The sequence below is a fragment of the Solea senegalensis genome, linkage group LG14, assembly GCF_019176455.1.
Source record: "Solea senegalensis isolate Sse05_10M linkage group LG14, IFAPA_SoseM_1, whole genome shotgun sequence".
NCBI classification, from domain to species: domain Eukaryota; kingdom Metazoa; phylum Chordata; class Actinopteri; order Pleuronectiformes; family Soleidae; genus Solea; species Solea senegalensis.
In genome coordinates, this window is record NC_058034.1 from 3724535 (window position 1) to 3742699 (window position 18165).

The following is an 18165-nucleotide window of genomic DNA, read 5'->3' on the forward strand; positions in this document are numbered from 1 at the left end:
TCGTCTCGGCTAAACTCAAAAGTGAAACTGTGAGCGAAAAGAATCTCTGGCTGGGTTACAAGAAAGATCAGAAGAGTCAGTTGTGACGCTCACTGCTGGGCCAAGACACGGTGAAGATTAAAGGTGCATTCACACCAGACCTTCTTAATCGAACCCTAGTTTGTTTGCTCAGAAAGTCCGGTTCGTTTGGGGAGATGTGAATGTGCACCTAGACTGCTGGAGGAATTCCTGTGTTGCACTCACACTCACTCTCTCACACTAATGGGTATGAATATGACTTTATTACATGTCATTAACCTTGTTCTTTCCCTCCCCAGTTTGTGTCTTTCCTTCCTGTTCACTCTCTCTCTGTCCTCATCTTACAGGCTGCAGGATCCAGATCCAGTTTCGAGGCTATTATTATTATGATCATTATCATTAATATCACATCAGCACCATTATTATTATGCTATAATTAAAGTTGATATCAGTATAATTCTTTATCAACAATCTCTGCTGCTGCTTATATAAATGACATTGAAGTTCTATAAACATATCATCACTGATTCAGAACTGTCCTGTCTAAACTTATGACTTGTTGTATATCTGCTTCAGTCTCTACCTCACCTCCCTCTTGTCCTGTCTCTCCCCCCTTTCTGTCCCCCACCTCTCCTCTGCCCCCCATTTGTCCTTTCACCCCAACCGGTCGAGGCAGATTCGGTTCATTTCACTAAAGTGCGAAAGTGAGAAAGCAAACTCAGACCGGCTGAATGTTACAAGCCCAAATTGAACCGAATCTCCAGTCTTACCAAGTCTAGCGGACTATTAGGTGTGAAAATGACATAAGTGAAATCAAGACTCATAACTATCAGAGCTTTGACTGGTAAACCAACAAGAGGATTTCGATTGAAATGTAAAGGTTCTCATGCATATAATAGCGGAAGTGAGAGATGCATTTTGTCTTAAATAAGCACAAAATACAAATATAGCCCTGGAGGCAATACAAACTAAACAGATCTGTTCATGAAATGTGTATTTATCTTTGTTAAATAAACAAAATGAGGTGGAAACAAACTCATTAAAGTGGAAATGGACATTTTCTGGCATGAACTTGTCATTAGGATGCTGAAAATGAGTAAGAGTGAAAGATAAACAACATCATACATATTTTTATTAGTCCCCTATAAGCCTTGATTTCACTATGTTATTCTGTTGGCCAGGATGTTTTTTTTTGTTTATATAAAACCAAAAGTGTTATCCTTCTGTCAGTATGTATCCCCAGTGATGGAAGTGACAGTTAGTGGAACAGGCAAACTGACAAAAACAACTCATAAAAGGAAACATATCTTGTTGACGGAGGAACAAAAAACCCCCACTTCAGATATCTCTACACAGTGACCACACAACAGTACCACCCGGGACCACCAGGGACACTAAAGGGGTGTAATACGTCAGTGATAGACACTAAACGTATCTACAGGGGTAAGAAAACATGAACATAAGACAAGCTACAGAAGCGCAAATCAATCATTCATTTAAAAAAGTTGTTTGTTTCCTCTCGGTTTAGAAAGTTTGTGAGTTAGAAGCTGAGCTTCTACACAACTGTAATTACACTGTCTCGGGGCATCAAGAGGCGCTTCTGTCTGCCCTTTCATGCATCCACCTGTGGTCAATCCAATCCATCCACCCCACAAAAGAGGCCCAGAGCAGCCTGATGAAACGCCGGGGGTTTGACGGCTGTGACAGCTCTCTGGGCCTCCTGTCCATCACACTACACATTCCTCTGAGCGTCCGTCAACCTAACTGTTCCCTTGTCATCCCAACTCTGTGGTTCTGAAGATAAGGTAACTTGTTCATTAGGCATGCGGTAGATTAATTAAACTGATACAGAGGTGTTGGGATCACTATTCCTCTCCATGCACAGGAGTCCTGTCACTGACAAGGTGAGAGGAGACAAACAAAGGCAGAGAATTAATGGGGCTAGGATTGATTTTTTGCTCCTCGTGTGGCTTTATAAAACACTCAGCATATTCTTTTAGCAGTAAAGAGCTTGTTAAACTTAATTCAGCTGAACTTATCTTTCACTGTGTTTCTGTTGTAAAAAGACAGTGACAGTAAAAAGAAAATTGAGTGAGGAAGATAAAGAAAAAGCATTAAAAGAGGTGGTGAAAGGAAGAAGCAGAACAAGCTGGAGAATCATAAAGAATAAAAGTGGCTGAGCCAATGTTTGGCATATAATCCCAGAAGCTCCCAACTCAAGTGCTGGCTTTAAAAAAAAAGAAAAAAAAAGAAGCAATTTAACCTGGCAGTAAAGTGGAAGGAAAAAGCAGAGCAAAGTGCTTGTTCTGCTTGTGTCTATCAAGTTTTTAAAGCAGGACACACAGTGGAAGGCAAGCACAGGTGTGAAGCGCTGAGAGTAATGCCAGACTTGGCCTGACCCAGAAATGGGGAAACCTTAATCCTTGCCCCCATTCACTATTACACCCTCATTCATAAACACACACACACAGACTCGCAGAGACACACTGAGATGAGCGATATATCACCATCTCCATTTCTTCTGACTCATATTTATCATCGTACCCTTTGTGCACAACACCTGCGATTCATGATAAAAGCAGTGAACAGCATTAGTCTCTGCTCGTTGTGCGGCGACAGCACAGAAAGATTTAGCACCCGACTGTGCAGTCACACCCAACCCAGTGACTTTGTTTACCTGGACAGCAATATCCATCCATCCATAGTCTACAGCTTTATCCTCCACATGAGCGGCACGGGGCTGCTGGTGCAAATACCACCTGACACAGGACAGATTAAGACAGATTAGAGCTATTACTATAACCCAGATAAAGCCATACTCAGGATATAAACTAATACAGAATACTGCAGTGTTTCTGGGGATGCACTGGCCTGCATGTTTAAGATGTTTCACCTGCTCCGACACACCTGATTCAACCGGTTTGCAAAAGCCTGATAACGAATAACGACCCATTCATTTGAATCAGGTGTGTTGGAGAAGGGACCAGGACCAAGACTGAGAAACAATAGAAATGTCCATGGCAGTAGATGTGAATAACTATCAAACTATGCCATGCAACAAGTATGAATGAAAAAAACTAATTTAGCAACTAATGTAAAAGAATAACAATAAATAAATTCATTATTCAGATTATAGGTGTCCGTATAAACACAGATACTGAAACTTTTTCTGATTCATGGTTTGTTTTTTGGACCAAATTATACTTTTACTATCATGATTTGCAGCTGTAGCAACATGTTGGTGGAGACCAAAACTAAGCTAAAAGAAAGTTTCAACAAGTTGATCATAAGTGATTGATGTAGGCTTAAAAAAGGCTTAATAATCCATTTCTGTGTTCAATGTAAGTACAAAACAAGGTTTCTTAACCTGTCTGCAGAAACTAACTTGTTTAAGGGGCAAACAAATGAATGAGTTCTTCTTTTGTATCCAGACTCTACATGTGGACTTGCCACTGTATAAGGAAAATCTCTCTATATCTCTCACATTCTTATCAGATTAAAGTAGCAAAACTCCAACATAAAGGAGAAACCGATGTATAAATGGAAAAACAGCATCATAAATAATGAGAAGGGCAAAGTAAATGCTGCACTGAGACAAACTCAAATCTAATGTTCTCGATTAACATGACTGTTCTACAATTCTGAAAAGTGACTGATTTGCAATGTAATGTGATGAAATGGACTTTAGATGTGATGTGATGGTGTTTTCCATTTTCCTCTGGGGTTTTAGCATCTGATCTAAAAAAACTGTGTTACACTGACAGTAAAATACGACAATAACGATCAAATAATTCAATTACAACTGCCTCTGATCAATCTATTTTAAAACTTCATGGTTTAGAGCAAAAAACATAAGCAGCAGAGTCCAGAAATAAACACCATTTGTAAAAAATAACATGTCCAACAGACAAAAGGCTCAAAATCAACAATCTGATATTTTTCCTTGACTCATTTGAATTTGATATGATTTCAGTGATGTTGTCCCTATTTACAGTTTGTACTAAACCACTTCTCTCTGAAGACTGTTCGCTGTGGATTTTGAATTCTCCTCAAAAACAGGTAGCTCCACATTTCAGGTCATTGTTGATCTTGAAAAGCAGAGAAAGTGGGTCAAATAAGAGGTGGTGTGTGCGCGGCAGACAGGTAAAGACAAGAAAGTAAAAATGAGAGAAGAAAGTAAAAAGAGTATAAAGGGAGTTGTTTCTGTCCCAGTGAAGGCTGGACTTCGACGGGCCTCAGACTTGACTGTGGTACAGGCTGACTCAGACAGTCAAGGTTGGAACTAAACGTAGGACAGTGCAGGGACAGAGGACGGGGGTGGGGGGGGTTTGGGTAGAGAGTTTTGAGCTGTGAGGTCATGAAGTAGTGTTTGAGGGTTGAGCGGGTGACAGGGAGACAGGCAGATTGCAGTTGGCAGCAGAGGACAAAAGGACAGAGGACATTTTTTTTTTTTGGTTCAGAAGTGGACGTGGTTGTGGCCGTGACCTGGCTCTCCTCCGTGGTGACCTCCCTCCCTGTGGCCGTGTCTCTTGTGCTTCCTGCGCTCCCTCCTGCCCTTGTGGTGGTGGCGCCGGGAACGGTGGGCTCGCCGGGCTGGTCGTGCAGACAGAGCATAAAAAAGTCAGTGAAATAAACAAAAGGGAAAGCAATTTAATTATTCACCCTTTATCTGTACTGCCTTTCCTCTGAGGGTCTCAGGAGCCAAATCCTGATTGATGCTGAGTGAGAAGCAGGGGTCAACCAAGGACAGGTCATTGACTGGACTGGTCTTTAACCCTTTAACACCTAAACCTCAAAATGTGCGTTTTTGTTTTGCTTATTTTAACCAGAAAATGCCCTGTGAATAAGTGCTTTTACCCAGTTTTAGAGAATAACCTTCAATATCTGGCAGTTATTTACAATTGACTGTACGTTAAAATTGTGTATTAACTATTTAAATTGGAAATACAACAGAGGAAGCTCATTCCAGGCCCAGTTATTAATACATAAATTCTTACACATATTTCTGCTACACTGTCAATCAAAAACTGGTTCCGCCTTTAAGAGAGTTCCTCCAATTATCCTGCAGAAGGTCAGTGTCTGCCCTGCCCACTGCTCCATTGACTCACAGGGAAGCTGAGCTTCTGTGGAAGTGACTTTCTGGCACTTCAAACAATCAAGGGCACAATCTAAACGCTTTTTTGCTTTACTTTATACTCTATCTTTATAGCTTGTTCTATTCTTATTTTGAAATCTATCACTTGTCTGAACTCTGAATTCTGTGGGATCAATAAACTCACCATAAACGTGTCCAGCAGTATTCCCAGGTGTGACCAGGTACATGCATTTTCTGACATGTCTCAGACAAGTGCATATTCACACCTACAGCTCATGCGAGAGATGTATCAGCTGACAATGTTTTCTTTAAACAACGGCATATAGTCTATGACTAAAACATGTCGCGTCTGCTGCTATAAAAGCCATTAGAGAATATCAAATGATGTGTCATGTACTTGGCAGCATCCTGTTTTGTAGAGGTAGATTTAACCACTAGGATAAAGTCAAGGTGTAGGGGGAAAAATGAGATGGACAAAACTTTGCAGAAATGAGAACAACTTACACACTCCACACAGAAAGGTAAATATAATATAAATATTATAAATATATCAAAAAAAAGGAGAAAGGTGAAAACCACGTGTTCTCTGTGGATAGTTTTTCATTTTGTTGAATTCTGTTTCCACACTGAGGGAATCTGTTTCATCTCACAATCACTCGACTGGGCGCTTTTGGCAGGCGCACACTTTGCTCGCCACCCACTCACAGCCTCAGTGTGAGCTTGTTCCTGCTGCCAAATTAGGCTGCTCTGTCCCTTTCTGGATTTTGACAACAAAGAATTGTCATCTGCATTGAATGATAACTACATTGTAACTCCAGGCCATTACACACACACACACACACACACACACACACACACACAAAATCATTCCAAAGATAAAGAGTCCGAATCAAAGAAATCTTAATCACTTTAAACAGGAGCTACATTATTTCAGTGGTTCATCATTACTGTCACTTTGTGAGATGAATATAAGGCCCAGTTTGTTGAATATTTATGTTCACCAACCTTTCATATCTCTGAAGAAGCAAGAAATTATGCTGAAAAGTTTTGACCTCTATGCTGTCATCGCCAGAGTGGGTCCTTTAAAAATCATTTTGCATTTATTTTAAGGCTCAAAGGAGATTAGTTTGAAGACAGTTGCACAATAAAAAAGATGTTATTGCTGATTTTAAATGCTACACTATAATAAGACATAGCTTGTGCAATGGCCCTGTAACGAGCCTAAAAAGTGATAATGAGAATATTTTCCACAGTGTTTTGTTCCATGTGCCAAAAAGCATTAAAAACAATATTGGGTATAAAAGTCATATTTGATTTGGTTGGCAATTTTTTTTTTGTTTCTAGCACTTAGCTTTTGTATTCAATGGATGTTTAAGTGATTGCAAATTCAAAATTGCAAATAAGAGATTTGTCTAAAAAATCCTACCTCAAACATCAAACACTTGAAAGGAGACTGTACCAATTCTAAGTAAGCCCAGGGGATTTCATTTAGTCTGCAACCACACTTGTCTTTTGCTCGCAATTATTAATAATGAGAGTAAAGATGAGAAGCCTGAATGGTGACAGCAGCTCCCAAGGGCAATTAATGCTGGAGGTTCAGCCTCAGAGCTGCGGCAGTGTGAAGGCAAAAAAACCAAGAAAATGCTAATGTCTGCGTGGAGTCTTGCGTGTGTTGAAACTCACATTTTATGCAGATGATTTTGGGTCGGTCCCACTTGCCATTGGCGCGACACTTGGCTGTGGGCACATGACGTTGCAGGAAGCCGTCAGCACACTGGTAGCGAACCACCGAGTGGATGTCATAATGGGAACGCTTCCGGCCAATCAGAAAGGCATTATCCACAGGGGGAGGGGCTCCACAAAGCACTGTAGGGGCAAAAGAAAAACAAAATATCACCAGGTTGTCCGCCCACTTTTACGTCCTCTTATGGGATTAGAGAGGGAGCTGGTACCATGTGACAACAGTGTGCGTCATTCAGAACATTTGAAACTTAAAAGTGTGTATTTGGGATGATTTATATTGCAGTTGTGATGTGATCTGTGTTGGAGCATTAGCACAAGACACAATCAAAACATTCATTCCTGCTCTATATGCTATCCATGTTTGTATGAGTGTATAATTACTCCATAATTACTACAATAAAATAATTGTTTGACATTTGAATTAACCATCGTTGCACATGGAAAGTGAGTGGAGGAGCAAAACTCAATGTTACCATTAGAGGTCACTATTTCTTACACACTGGACCTTGAACTTGGTTTGTACCGTCAGTGTGTGGCCAGTGCCATTCAGATTGTTTAGACTAGATGAGACCAGATTTGGATGAGACGGTGAAGCATACCCTGCTTTATCATCTACTGTAAATGGGGACTGCAATTCACAAAATGGATGGCCTGCTGTATTGAAGAAGGCTTAAAATTAGCAACTGAGAGATAATAAACTCTTCAGGAAAATGTTAACTGACATCAAGTGAGATTTATTATCTTTTTCCTCATGGACGATACAAAGAAACTTGTTTTGTAATCAGTGATGACTGTACAAAGAATGAGATAAAGAATATCATGCATATTTTGTGCATTCTTTGCCTGCAGAGTTGTGTGCGCTTTCTATCATTTTAAAACGAGGTTTGGAATTTTTCTGGCTTGCCACGCGCGTGGATCTGATCTCACTGGATTCTATTCCAGTCTTATAGACCTCCAGTAGCTGGAGTCATGCAAGTCTGTCATGCAACAGCTACCAGGCAACATACCTATCAGGCAACTCATCTCTCTGCTGGCTGTATTCATTAAAAATAAAGATAGCTGCTGTGCCATGGGATGGCAAAACAGTCGAGACAAGCAAAGGGGAGAGCATTTTACCGGTGGTGGTATTTACTGCCATTACACATACAGAAGATTGATCAACCAAACTCAGCATTTGTCTATTTAAATCTTGATTTTATCTTGCTTTTTTTTTATCCTGTATTGTATTGTAACTTTTGATCCTGTCTCTTAGTATATAAACATACATATATATATATATATGTATATATATGAATAAATGGTCTACAGACTCCACACCTACACAAAACAGCAAGGCTGTCATACGCATCGCACATGCAATATCACAGGACACCACACACCCACTCAAGCATCATTTCCCAACTCCTACCATCACGAAGGAGATTCAATTAAGTATGAAATGCAATGAAGCCTAATACGCCGCCTTCATATGTTTTTCTGCTGTGAGTTTTGCAAAGAAAGACATGCAAATGTACAGAAACTGTGAAAACGCATTTCCCCAAGGCGACAATTAACTAACTAACTGACTAACCAGTATGAAGCACTGTTGTCGTCTTTATCGCCATGTGCGTCAAGTGTGGTATACATGTGTGGAGGAAGCCAACTCACTTCACTGTAAACCAAAACTACCTTTGAGTATATTTAAAGTTACCTTGATGGGAAACCATAGGCAATACATTCAGCTTGTGCAGTGATCACTACATATCAGGTGCAGAATCTAATGCTAAAACTAGTTTAGAAATTCTAAATTAATGTCACTCGGCTTTTTCCATACTTGTGAAAAAGGCTGCTGGGTAATTAAAAAGGTCAGATATATTCAGTCTGTCATGTTTTGTGATATATTGTTCAATCTATGAGGATTTAAATTGCACAGTGAAGCCTGACAACTTAAAACCATCACTGGTGCCATTCATCTTTGCATGGCGGCGTAAAGAAATTGATATCCGGAGCTATATTTTCCTACATGGAGCAAGTCCACTAGGTCATCAACCTTTGCGCTGCACTCAGTGGTCTGTGGATGGTCCATGTGCACAGTCACGGACATGGGTGAATTATGACATTTCAGACCTCAGCAGACTGGCAGAAACTATGACTTCTCTTAGAAAAGTCTCAGTCACAGCACAAACGTCAACATGTGGATAGAATGTCTGCAGGATGACGTGTCTGTCAAAGTGTGTGAGTGAGTGGGCAGCTGTCAAAGTTACACAGCATTTTGTAGCAAATGTTGAGGCAGAAAAAGGAAGAATAAAAAATCCACGCGAGTAAAGACAGAGGACCGACACTCTGGACAGAGGCTGGTCAGAGGGACGAGCCTCGGGTCATTTTTTTTAACTCCCTGTCAGTGAGAGCCAGTCTCCGCACACTGGAGGCAGCAGGTGATTGTGTATGGACTCAGAACTGAAAACCAGGCACATCCGGCCTTTTATCATAATATGTATCAAAATCGCAAGAACAGATTTCTAGTTTAAAGTCCCTTCTGAAATTTTCACCTTTTTCATCATTTATTCATATTATGGTATATAAATATTGCAGGTAGGTGATGTACTTCACTGCTGAAGCCAAGAAGCCAAGAGGAGATTTACAAATGAGAGACTGGGTTTTTTTTTTCCAATGAGAAGTCCGAGCTTTGCCGGGTATGACAAGAAACAAGAAAAAGGAAAGATTCAAGTTAATTTGTGATAGGGCTGCAACTATTAATCTGTCGATTATTTTCTCGATTAATCGAGTAATCGTCTTGTTTTGTCCACAAACCAAAATGATTAACTTTTGATGATTTCTTTGATTTATGGAGCAAAGAAACAAATAAAAATATTCACATTTAAGGAGCTGAAACAATCAGAAATCTTGTGTTGTCTTCATGTATCCTGTCAAATGTCTGAGCGTCAGTGCCCAACATGTTCTGTTTTATCACACTAGTCACAGGGAAAGGACTCAAAAGCAAAGACATGCAGGCTCAAAATCACTGTCTCCAGTGTCTTCACACGGAACAAATGCACAAAAAGGTTGAGGTTAAACAAGAAGGAAAATATTATTTTCAGGTGTCTCTTATTGTTCGAGTCTTTTAAAATGACCAACAGTTACAAACTAAGCTACGAGCTACACTTTTGTCTGTCTAATGTGACAAATGTTATTATATTCCAATTTCATTGCCCTATTGTTATACCTTGGTTATGCATGCAGCAGTGTGCTCCACCTATAACAGCCACACGAAGAGGCTTATTCTCTGTAAGGGATTTAACATATAGAGGATTTTTTTGTTTATTTCTACATTTCATATTGTTTATTCAACTCTGCACAATACATGTATTCTTTATTCACTATTTCTATGCACGCAACTGTTAAAAATCCTTGAAAAGGGTTCAAACTTGTCACAGGGCTTGTGATGTATCAGTAATAATAAGTCCATATAAAAAATGTGTCCTATTTTGATTTCAATACTTAGGGTAAAGAAATGTCATTAACTCTTTGCAAGTGTTGTGAAATGAAAGAAAGAGGGAAGGGACAATACGCACTTGAGAACACGCCAGAGTCAATACAGAAGTTGAATCAACAGGTTCCATCATCCCTCACCTGTGAACACTGCTGAAGGATTTCTCATCACAAGGGCAAAGCAAAGTCAGAGTCTACTGAAGAGGGGATTAAAAAAAGTCCCTCAACTCAGCCATGATTTGATGAAATTCTAAATCAGAGAAGGTCTTTGTGGAATAAAGCATGAAGTGAAGTACAAGGCTGTCACTGAGCAAAGACCTCTTTTACACTTGATTCAAACCACTGAAATTAAAAATGGGGCTGTTAACCACCTAAAAGTTGCGCTGCAGTGCGTCCATGTCTGTCATGATATGTAAAATCTTTAAATGATCTAAAAATAAGAGTGGGATACATTGATTTATTAATTTAAGTGAATGCAACAGAGGTTATGGGAAACATCATTAATGTTGAGAGGACACGACAATAGTCGGTGTCTTCTGATTTTGGACTGATTTGTGCAGATTATCTGGCCAAATGATCCTGTAGTGAGAGGGATTAAGATAATCAGTCATCATCTAACCGCTTTATCCTCCACCAGAGGGTCGCGGGGGGTGCTGTGCCAATCTCAGCTACATCGGGCGATAGGCGGGGTACACCCTGGACAGTTGGCCAGTCCATCGCAGGGCCACACACAGCTAGATACAAACAACCATTCACTCTCACACTCACTCCTACGGTCAATTTAGAGTGTCCAATTCACCTAATCCCCAAATTGCATGTTTTTGGACTGTGGGAGGAAACATGCAAACTCCATGCAGAAAGGCCCTTGTTCCAACCGGGGCTCGAACCCGGGTCTTCTCGCTGCAAGGCGAGAGTGCTAACCACTAAACCACCGTGTAGCCGGATTAAGATAATATCAAATATAATTCCTAGCAGTTATTTCTGGTTTCATTTGAAGGGAGCAAATAACCTGCCATGCAGGTGACAGTTGTGGCTGTATTCCTGAAAACAACGCACTTCGAGAGGCATTTGCTGTCAGTGTGTGTCTGTGTCTGTGTCTGTGTGGCAGCAGGTAGTCACTGTGAGTTAGAGGCAGAGCTGCAGGCAGCAAGATGCTGGTTCCTCTCAACTCATCGCCACATCCTCAAAGCATCTGCTCACCCACCGACAGTCGAATCTGAGACACGTGAAAATGTGCATTCTCCCGTAGTTGGGAGTGAATCTCACCTGGAGAAGGTGGATGAGGGCAAGTAATGTCTTGTTACTAAAAACTGCAGCAGTTGTTTGTGAGGTGCCAGTGACAGCTGAAGCTCAGACCAACAGACAGACAGTAGAGGAGTTTTTAAATTATTCTATACCGTACCTAGAGGAATAAAAAAAACCCAACAACTATAAAATACAGTGTCACCACACCTTCACCTTCCCTTGAATTATTTATTTATTTTTTTTTGTCAAAAAACACACCTCCGAAATTACAGGGTTATTTGTATGATTGCATTACACAGCAGTGTGATGTGTGTCATTTCCCAAAGCACTTGTCGAGCGAGCTGAGAATGTCATTCATTTTCCTCTTCACATAGATTATAACCCATCATCACCATGGAAGGATTTTATAACACTTCCAGGTTGAGTTGTGAGGTAAATTTACTCAGCTCAGAGGCAGAGGACTATTTTGTCCTCATTCTAATCCAAATGTAAATGCAGAACTCAAATCTGTTCTTATCGCTACACTGCTCCCGTTTTAACGGCTGCATACATTTACAAAATGTTCTGTTTATAGATACAAAGGTCTCATATTTGAGTGAGATTCTGTTCTGATTGTCCTGAAAACCAGTGTTTAATGATGGGGAAACGATTTGTACAACAGAAAATGAAACAGGAGAAACTTCAAACAGATGTTCAGATGACTGCGTAGCTCCATTAAAAAAAACATTTTCTGAAAGTTCAGTGTTGAGGCGAAATCAACAGGCTTCAATATGCATGAGAGTGATGATTTGGAGCTTGTTCAAGCAATTTGACCAAATACTGTACATGATGTATCTGGCTGTGTTTCTCTGGGATCTGACCCTCGTCCTCCACAGATGACAGTCTCGCCCCTGTTTGATACTATTAAAGAAATATCATCACCATCTGCGTGACACGTCATGCTGACTGGCCCCGAGATGACTGATTAACACATTTGCCAACTCACACGCCGCTGTTATCACGCCAACGGTGACACAAGATAGGGCGGCCAACAAGAAGGACACGCAACTATACTTCAATACCATGATAACGATAGTTTGATGACACAGTGATTCAGAGAAACTCTGTTCATTGCAAGATAATTCATGATGTATTACGTAGGGCTGCAAGGATTATTCGATGACTATTAATGAGAGTATTTTATATTATTTATATTTCATATTAACAATTAAAACAATTTTTTCTGTTTTTCATCTTCTTCAATGTGAATATTTCCTTGCTTTGTTTGCTCCACATAACAAAGAAATCGTTAAAACTGAATCATTTTGGTTTGTGGACAAAAACAATACATTTGAGAACATCATCATTTCCACATTTGGGAAACACAGATGAACATTTTTTGGTATTTTAAATGCTCCATTAATCGAGAATGTAATCAACAGATGAGAAGATTGTGAAAATGACCGTTAGTTGCAGCCCTAACATCATGATGTATAAAAAATGTCATTACAGCATTTGTACTTTATCACAACGAAACATCTGTTTTAAAAACCGACAACTGACATGTGAGAACAATACCTTGCAAAGTGCAGTCTTAACTTAATGTAACAAATAAATAAAGCTGCATATAGATCACTTAAATGGGTAGTTTAATGTCTATCTGCAATAATTCTGCTCTTTCCTCGCAGCATCCAAGAGTTTTTGGTTGCCAAGGAACTTCTGGTACAAGCGGCTCAAAAAAGCAGCATAATGCCAAAGGTCTGTTGTGTGGAAACATGTCTGTCACTGACACCTCCCAGTACTTACATCAACCATCCGGACTCATGGCCACCCTAACACAAGAGCATCACATTGCTGTAAGCAGTAGAAATCAGGTGTAGCAGGTGTATAACTGCAATTATAAGACAAGACATTATACACGGCTTCATGGGAGTGAAACCAGGCTGATGGAAAGATGTTGATAATTGCAGCTGACTGATTAGGATCAGAGGTGAGGCATCATCGGTGGTGCAACACCTCGCTCATGAGGGAAATACCTTTTCTTTCATACAAGAACGGAGCAGGATGTTTCAGGAGATGTGTTCACCTCCTGTGGGTTTAGAAGAACATTCTCTACTCTTCTACGCCCTTGATGACAAAACCTGATGTGCTCACAAACCCAAAATCCAAAAACCAAATTGATGTATTTGTGTTTGTTAAACCTAAACAAATTCAGAAGTTGCATCTACAAAAAAGTTGACACAGAGCCCATGAATGGCTGACATTATTGAGACTTTTCAAAGATCGGTAACTGTTAACGTAATGGCAGGGCTCACAGCAGTTCATATTCAGCGTTGTTAAATATTAAGGGGTGAAGAAAGAGGATAAAGGCAGCTTTTAGGTTTATTTTTAAGGAATTCAGTTCAAACACACGCAGCAGTGGTGATATTAAGATTGAAGACGCCTCTGTCTCAAGGCTTAAAATGTCCCCACACACCATCAAACTTGCCCAGTAGAGATAAATTAACTGATTATATGGCAAATAATATCCTCGTACACTCGACGTCGATTTCCCAATCAAGATGACAATTGCAGAGGATTCCTTACTTAGAAGTAAATTTGTCCTAATTTAGAAGTAATAATCAATCCACTTTCATTTGCTGCAGCGAGAGTTAGGCCACGCCCAGCTCCAATCCCACAGTCTTGCTTTATTCATGTTATGCTGAAATTCATGGGACATGAAGCAGAAGCTTTCCGACTCCGGGCACAGTTCAGCTTTCGAAGATAAAAACATTTGGCAGAGGAAATGAAGCGTTATAGGAAAAATGTGGAGAGTTGAAACTAGAGGAGAAGCGAGAGACGGAGGGAGGAGTGGTGGTGAGTGTTAATGAATGTGACTCTGAAGTACATGCACTGATTGAAGAGCCTGAGTTCTAATCTCTGCCACTGCACAGGAACGCGAGCAATGTTAAGTATGACACAGTCCGTATGTCGCAGTAATCACCTGCAGGTGCAGGAGCTGTCAGTCTTTGTGCTTTAAAAGAAACAAGCTACTTATCAGAAGGGAAAAAAATACTTTGATCACCATTTATACCTCATGGTTCTCCTTTAAAGACTTTGCCAGATTTCACACTAATGAACTGAGAGCAGAGGGAGATTTTCTCCATTTTCCCCTTTCCTCAGACTCCCCGGCACCTCCCTCTGTCATACTCATCACCGTCACTTCTCTTTCAAATCCCAGGTCTCTCACTTCTCTTTTGCAGTATTCTCCTGTTGCGTTCGGCGTCACCCTCTGCCTCCTCACCTGTCTGTCAGTCACGTTAATCACCGCTTGTAGTCACAGCACACTCTCTTCTCTCTCGTACACTGTTCTCACCTGTTCCCTTCTTGCAGACGTAGGGCAGGTTGTAGTTGCAGGGCACGTCGTTCCATTTGCCGTTCTCGTGGGATATCATAACCACGCAGTCCTCCCCTCCTGCAAAGAAGTTGTCTGGCTGGTTTTCACGCCAGTTCTCATATTGCTGCAACACACGGAGAGACACACGCTGTTAGGGAAAATAATCTGTGAAACCAGTTTTTTAGTGAATGAACATCATTTTCAAAATTAGAATTTCCATAACAATAATAATACATAATAATACTAATACAATACATAATAATAATACATAATAATACATAACACAATACATAATAATACATTCTGTATAGAATATTATTTTTTTCATTTCCAAAAGTTGTATTTTTGATCTATCTATCTATCTATCTATCTATCTATCTATCTATCTATCTATCTATCTATCTATCTATCTATCTATCTAGCTATCTATCTATCTAGCTATCTATCCATCCATCCATCCATCCATCCATCCAGCCATGTATGTTTCCTCACCAGGTCGGTCTTATCAGTCCACTGAAAGTCATCCTCCACTGTTCGATCGTTTAAACCGATCCAGGTGTTGTCATGACTCAGACCTGATAAAAAGGATAATGCAAAAGGTGAAGTTAGCACACGTGTCCACAGAGAGGACGAAGGCATACATACGTGTGCAGTGCAAAACAGAACAGGCACAAGAGAACGCACCAAAGAAGTCAAATGACTAAAAAGAATTTAGAAAAGTGAATCAAACATAGCCTGTAAATGTTTGGTTGATGGTGTTAATGGATAATGAGACAGGTTTATGTTTAAATCACTTTTTTTATACACAACGTGGGACAAAGTTTTCAAAAACAACACGGAGAAAGAATCAAAAGAAATCAAAGCAGTCCAGCCACAACAAATTGTTAAATATAGCATACCAGCAATTAAAAGCTGAAGAGAAAGAAAAGTGTGAAGAGGAGTTAAAAGAAGATTAAGTAAGAACATAAATTAGTAAAAAATAAAGTAAAAAATGAAGAACAAAAATATAAAATATAACACAAGACAGATACAATGAATATAAACAACAATAGAATAGTCAGGCAAGTGGTTTCACTGTAACCAGTGTACTGTGAAGTGACTAAATGCTGCAATAAAAACGTAGAAGACTCTATACTAAAAAGGTTAGGGTTCAAATCTTACTCGAAACTCCTGAGGCTGGCAAATACTAATCCTGATTAAACTTCTTCTTTTTTTCTAAATACAGCCGATAGAATGGTTCCTTGAGTCAGTCGTAAGTGACAGCATTTATTATCAACATTTGTAATCTGGGCTTTCTGATTGCTTTGATCTCACAATAATGGAGAAACATCATTTCTATCTGTGATGCTCCAGTGATGAGATTTGCGTTTGTGTGTGAGAAGAAACCTCAATAATGGCATTTTTTTAACTCATTTGTGTGCGTCTGCACAGGTGCGTGCGTGTGCGCGCACATTCGTACTGGAATTTCAATCATAGTGTATCTGATTATCATCATTATCAGCCCCATTAATCTTCCTAATTACCCTGATCCCCTTACTGTAGGGGTGGAGATGTCCATTTTCGAGGCGATTAAACACACTTTTTGGTAACTAGGCTTGTGTACAAGAAAGATGGGTGTTCGATGAGTAGCACTGCCCTGGCACCTGTCCGAAACAGCTTGGATCCATTATTGCAGAAGCTTGCTGCTGATAATCTGGCCTCACTGCAGCACAAGAGGCTGTGGAGCACTGCCAGTGGGACAGAGGCTAAGAAGGAGGAAATCAGAGTAAAGACTGTCGTAGAATTAACATGCTAATGCTGCCTGGCATCAATAAACTGCTCTCTGTGCTCACGTGTTTAAGTCTATGAAAAGCATCTAGAAAAAAAGTTGGGCATTAACACACAAGTGTGGCAATGTTGTCTTCTTTGCACCTGTGCCAAAATATTCAAATAAGATTTATAAATGATTCAGGACAAAAATGAAATGACAGATGGGTTGGCTCTCACACAAAGAACAACACAATGAAGAAAGATATCTCGTGAACACTATTATAATATATTACAAATGATCCATTACAAGAAAACCTAAACAATGAACAATAAGACGGCATAAATTTTCTCATAAAAACTTAATTATGACAATGACTCATTTAAGTGAGGAACATTTTTTTTTTTTAGAATTTATGACTAAATACAGTGTTTTTATGTCATATTTTACCCAGTTCTAACCATAGAGCGCACATAAAAACAAACATAGTCTTCCATCCATTCGTCTTCTACCACCGCCCAGGAAGTACCAGCAGAGTCGCCCCCTGCTGGTTGCAAAACTAACTCTTTGAATGGAAGTGTATGAACAAAAGAATGTCTTTCTAACTTGAATTATAATGTTAATAAACATTATCCTGAGGAGTGAATGATCTCAGTTGGTAGCGTAAGGCCTTTTTGTATGTAATGTTACAGTTAGTGACGTTTTTTATCTGCTTGCCAAGCAACGTCATTTCGTTGCCAGTTTTCACTGCTGTGTTTTCTGTGCAATGACAATAAAAGGAAGTCTAAGTCTAAGTCTAAGTCTAAAAAACAGGAATTTGTTTTGGAAATAGGAAGACTGTGTCCATTTATATATACAGTCAATGGTTTGAACACATTCTGACTTCAATTCCCCCATGAGACACACTTGCAGTTACCTCATCTTCATTTTTCACTTGTTTCACAACAAATCACATTCGCAAAGAGAATATAATAGTTTATTAAATGCTGTGTCACAGGCACTTACATCACAGCCCGTGGCTCTATTTCATTGCAACAAATGGTGAAACACATTCATTTGGCTGAACAGGCCTGGCTCCCAAGGCTGTTTTTCAGCAGGGACTGTAATAAAATACCTTCAAGGGCAATTCAGTGCTGAACCCAGCAGACATTCATCATTGAGTTATGGAATTCACATAAGACAAGAGGTGTCATCACCAAGTATGGTTATAATAAAGTAGAGGAGAAGATATACGCTAAATCAACAGCTGGTAAGAGCAGCATGTGGCAGAGTGTGGAGCTGATTAGACGATTGAGACCAAATCATTGACAATATTTCAAGGTTCAGTGTGTAACACTGAGCAGGGTTTACTGGCAGATATATAATTGCTCTGAATAAAAAAACGTTTGGTTTTTGTACGAGTGGGAACCGTTCGTAACATCGCCCATAAAAATCTGAACTTCTGTTTTGAAGCCTCCAGCATTGCTATTTTGCCGGGAGCCCTGTTGCCGTTTA

At 39.9% G+C, this 18165-nt stretch overlaps 1 protein-coding gene across 1 annotated transcript in view; it reads right to left on the minus strand.

The window, feature by feature from the left end:
- Window positions 1-661: 661 nt before the first annotated feature.
- ncanb (neurocan b) overlaps window positions 662-18165 on the minus strand; it is a 141994-nt gene continuing 124490 nt past the window's right edge. Inside the window, exons 13-16 of the mRNA XM_044043240.1 lie at window positions 15417-15499; window positions 14904-15048; window positions 6797-6979; window positions 662-4611 (exon numbers count right to left, since the gene is read on the minus strand). Coding sequence (XP_043899175.1) covers window positions 4475-4611; window positions 6797-6979; window positions 14904-15048; window positions 15417-15499 — 548 coding nt within the window. The 3' untranslated portion in view covers window positions 662-4474. The remainder of the gene's footprint in view (window positions 4612-6796; window positions 6980-14903; window positions 15049-15416; window positions 15500-18165) is intronic.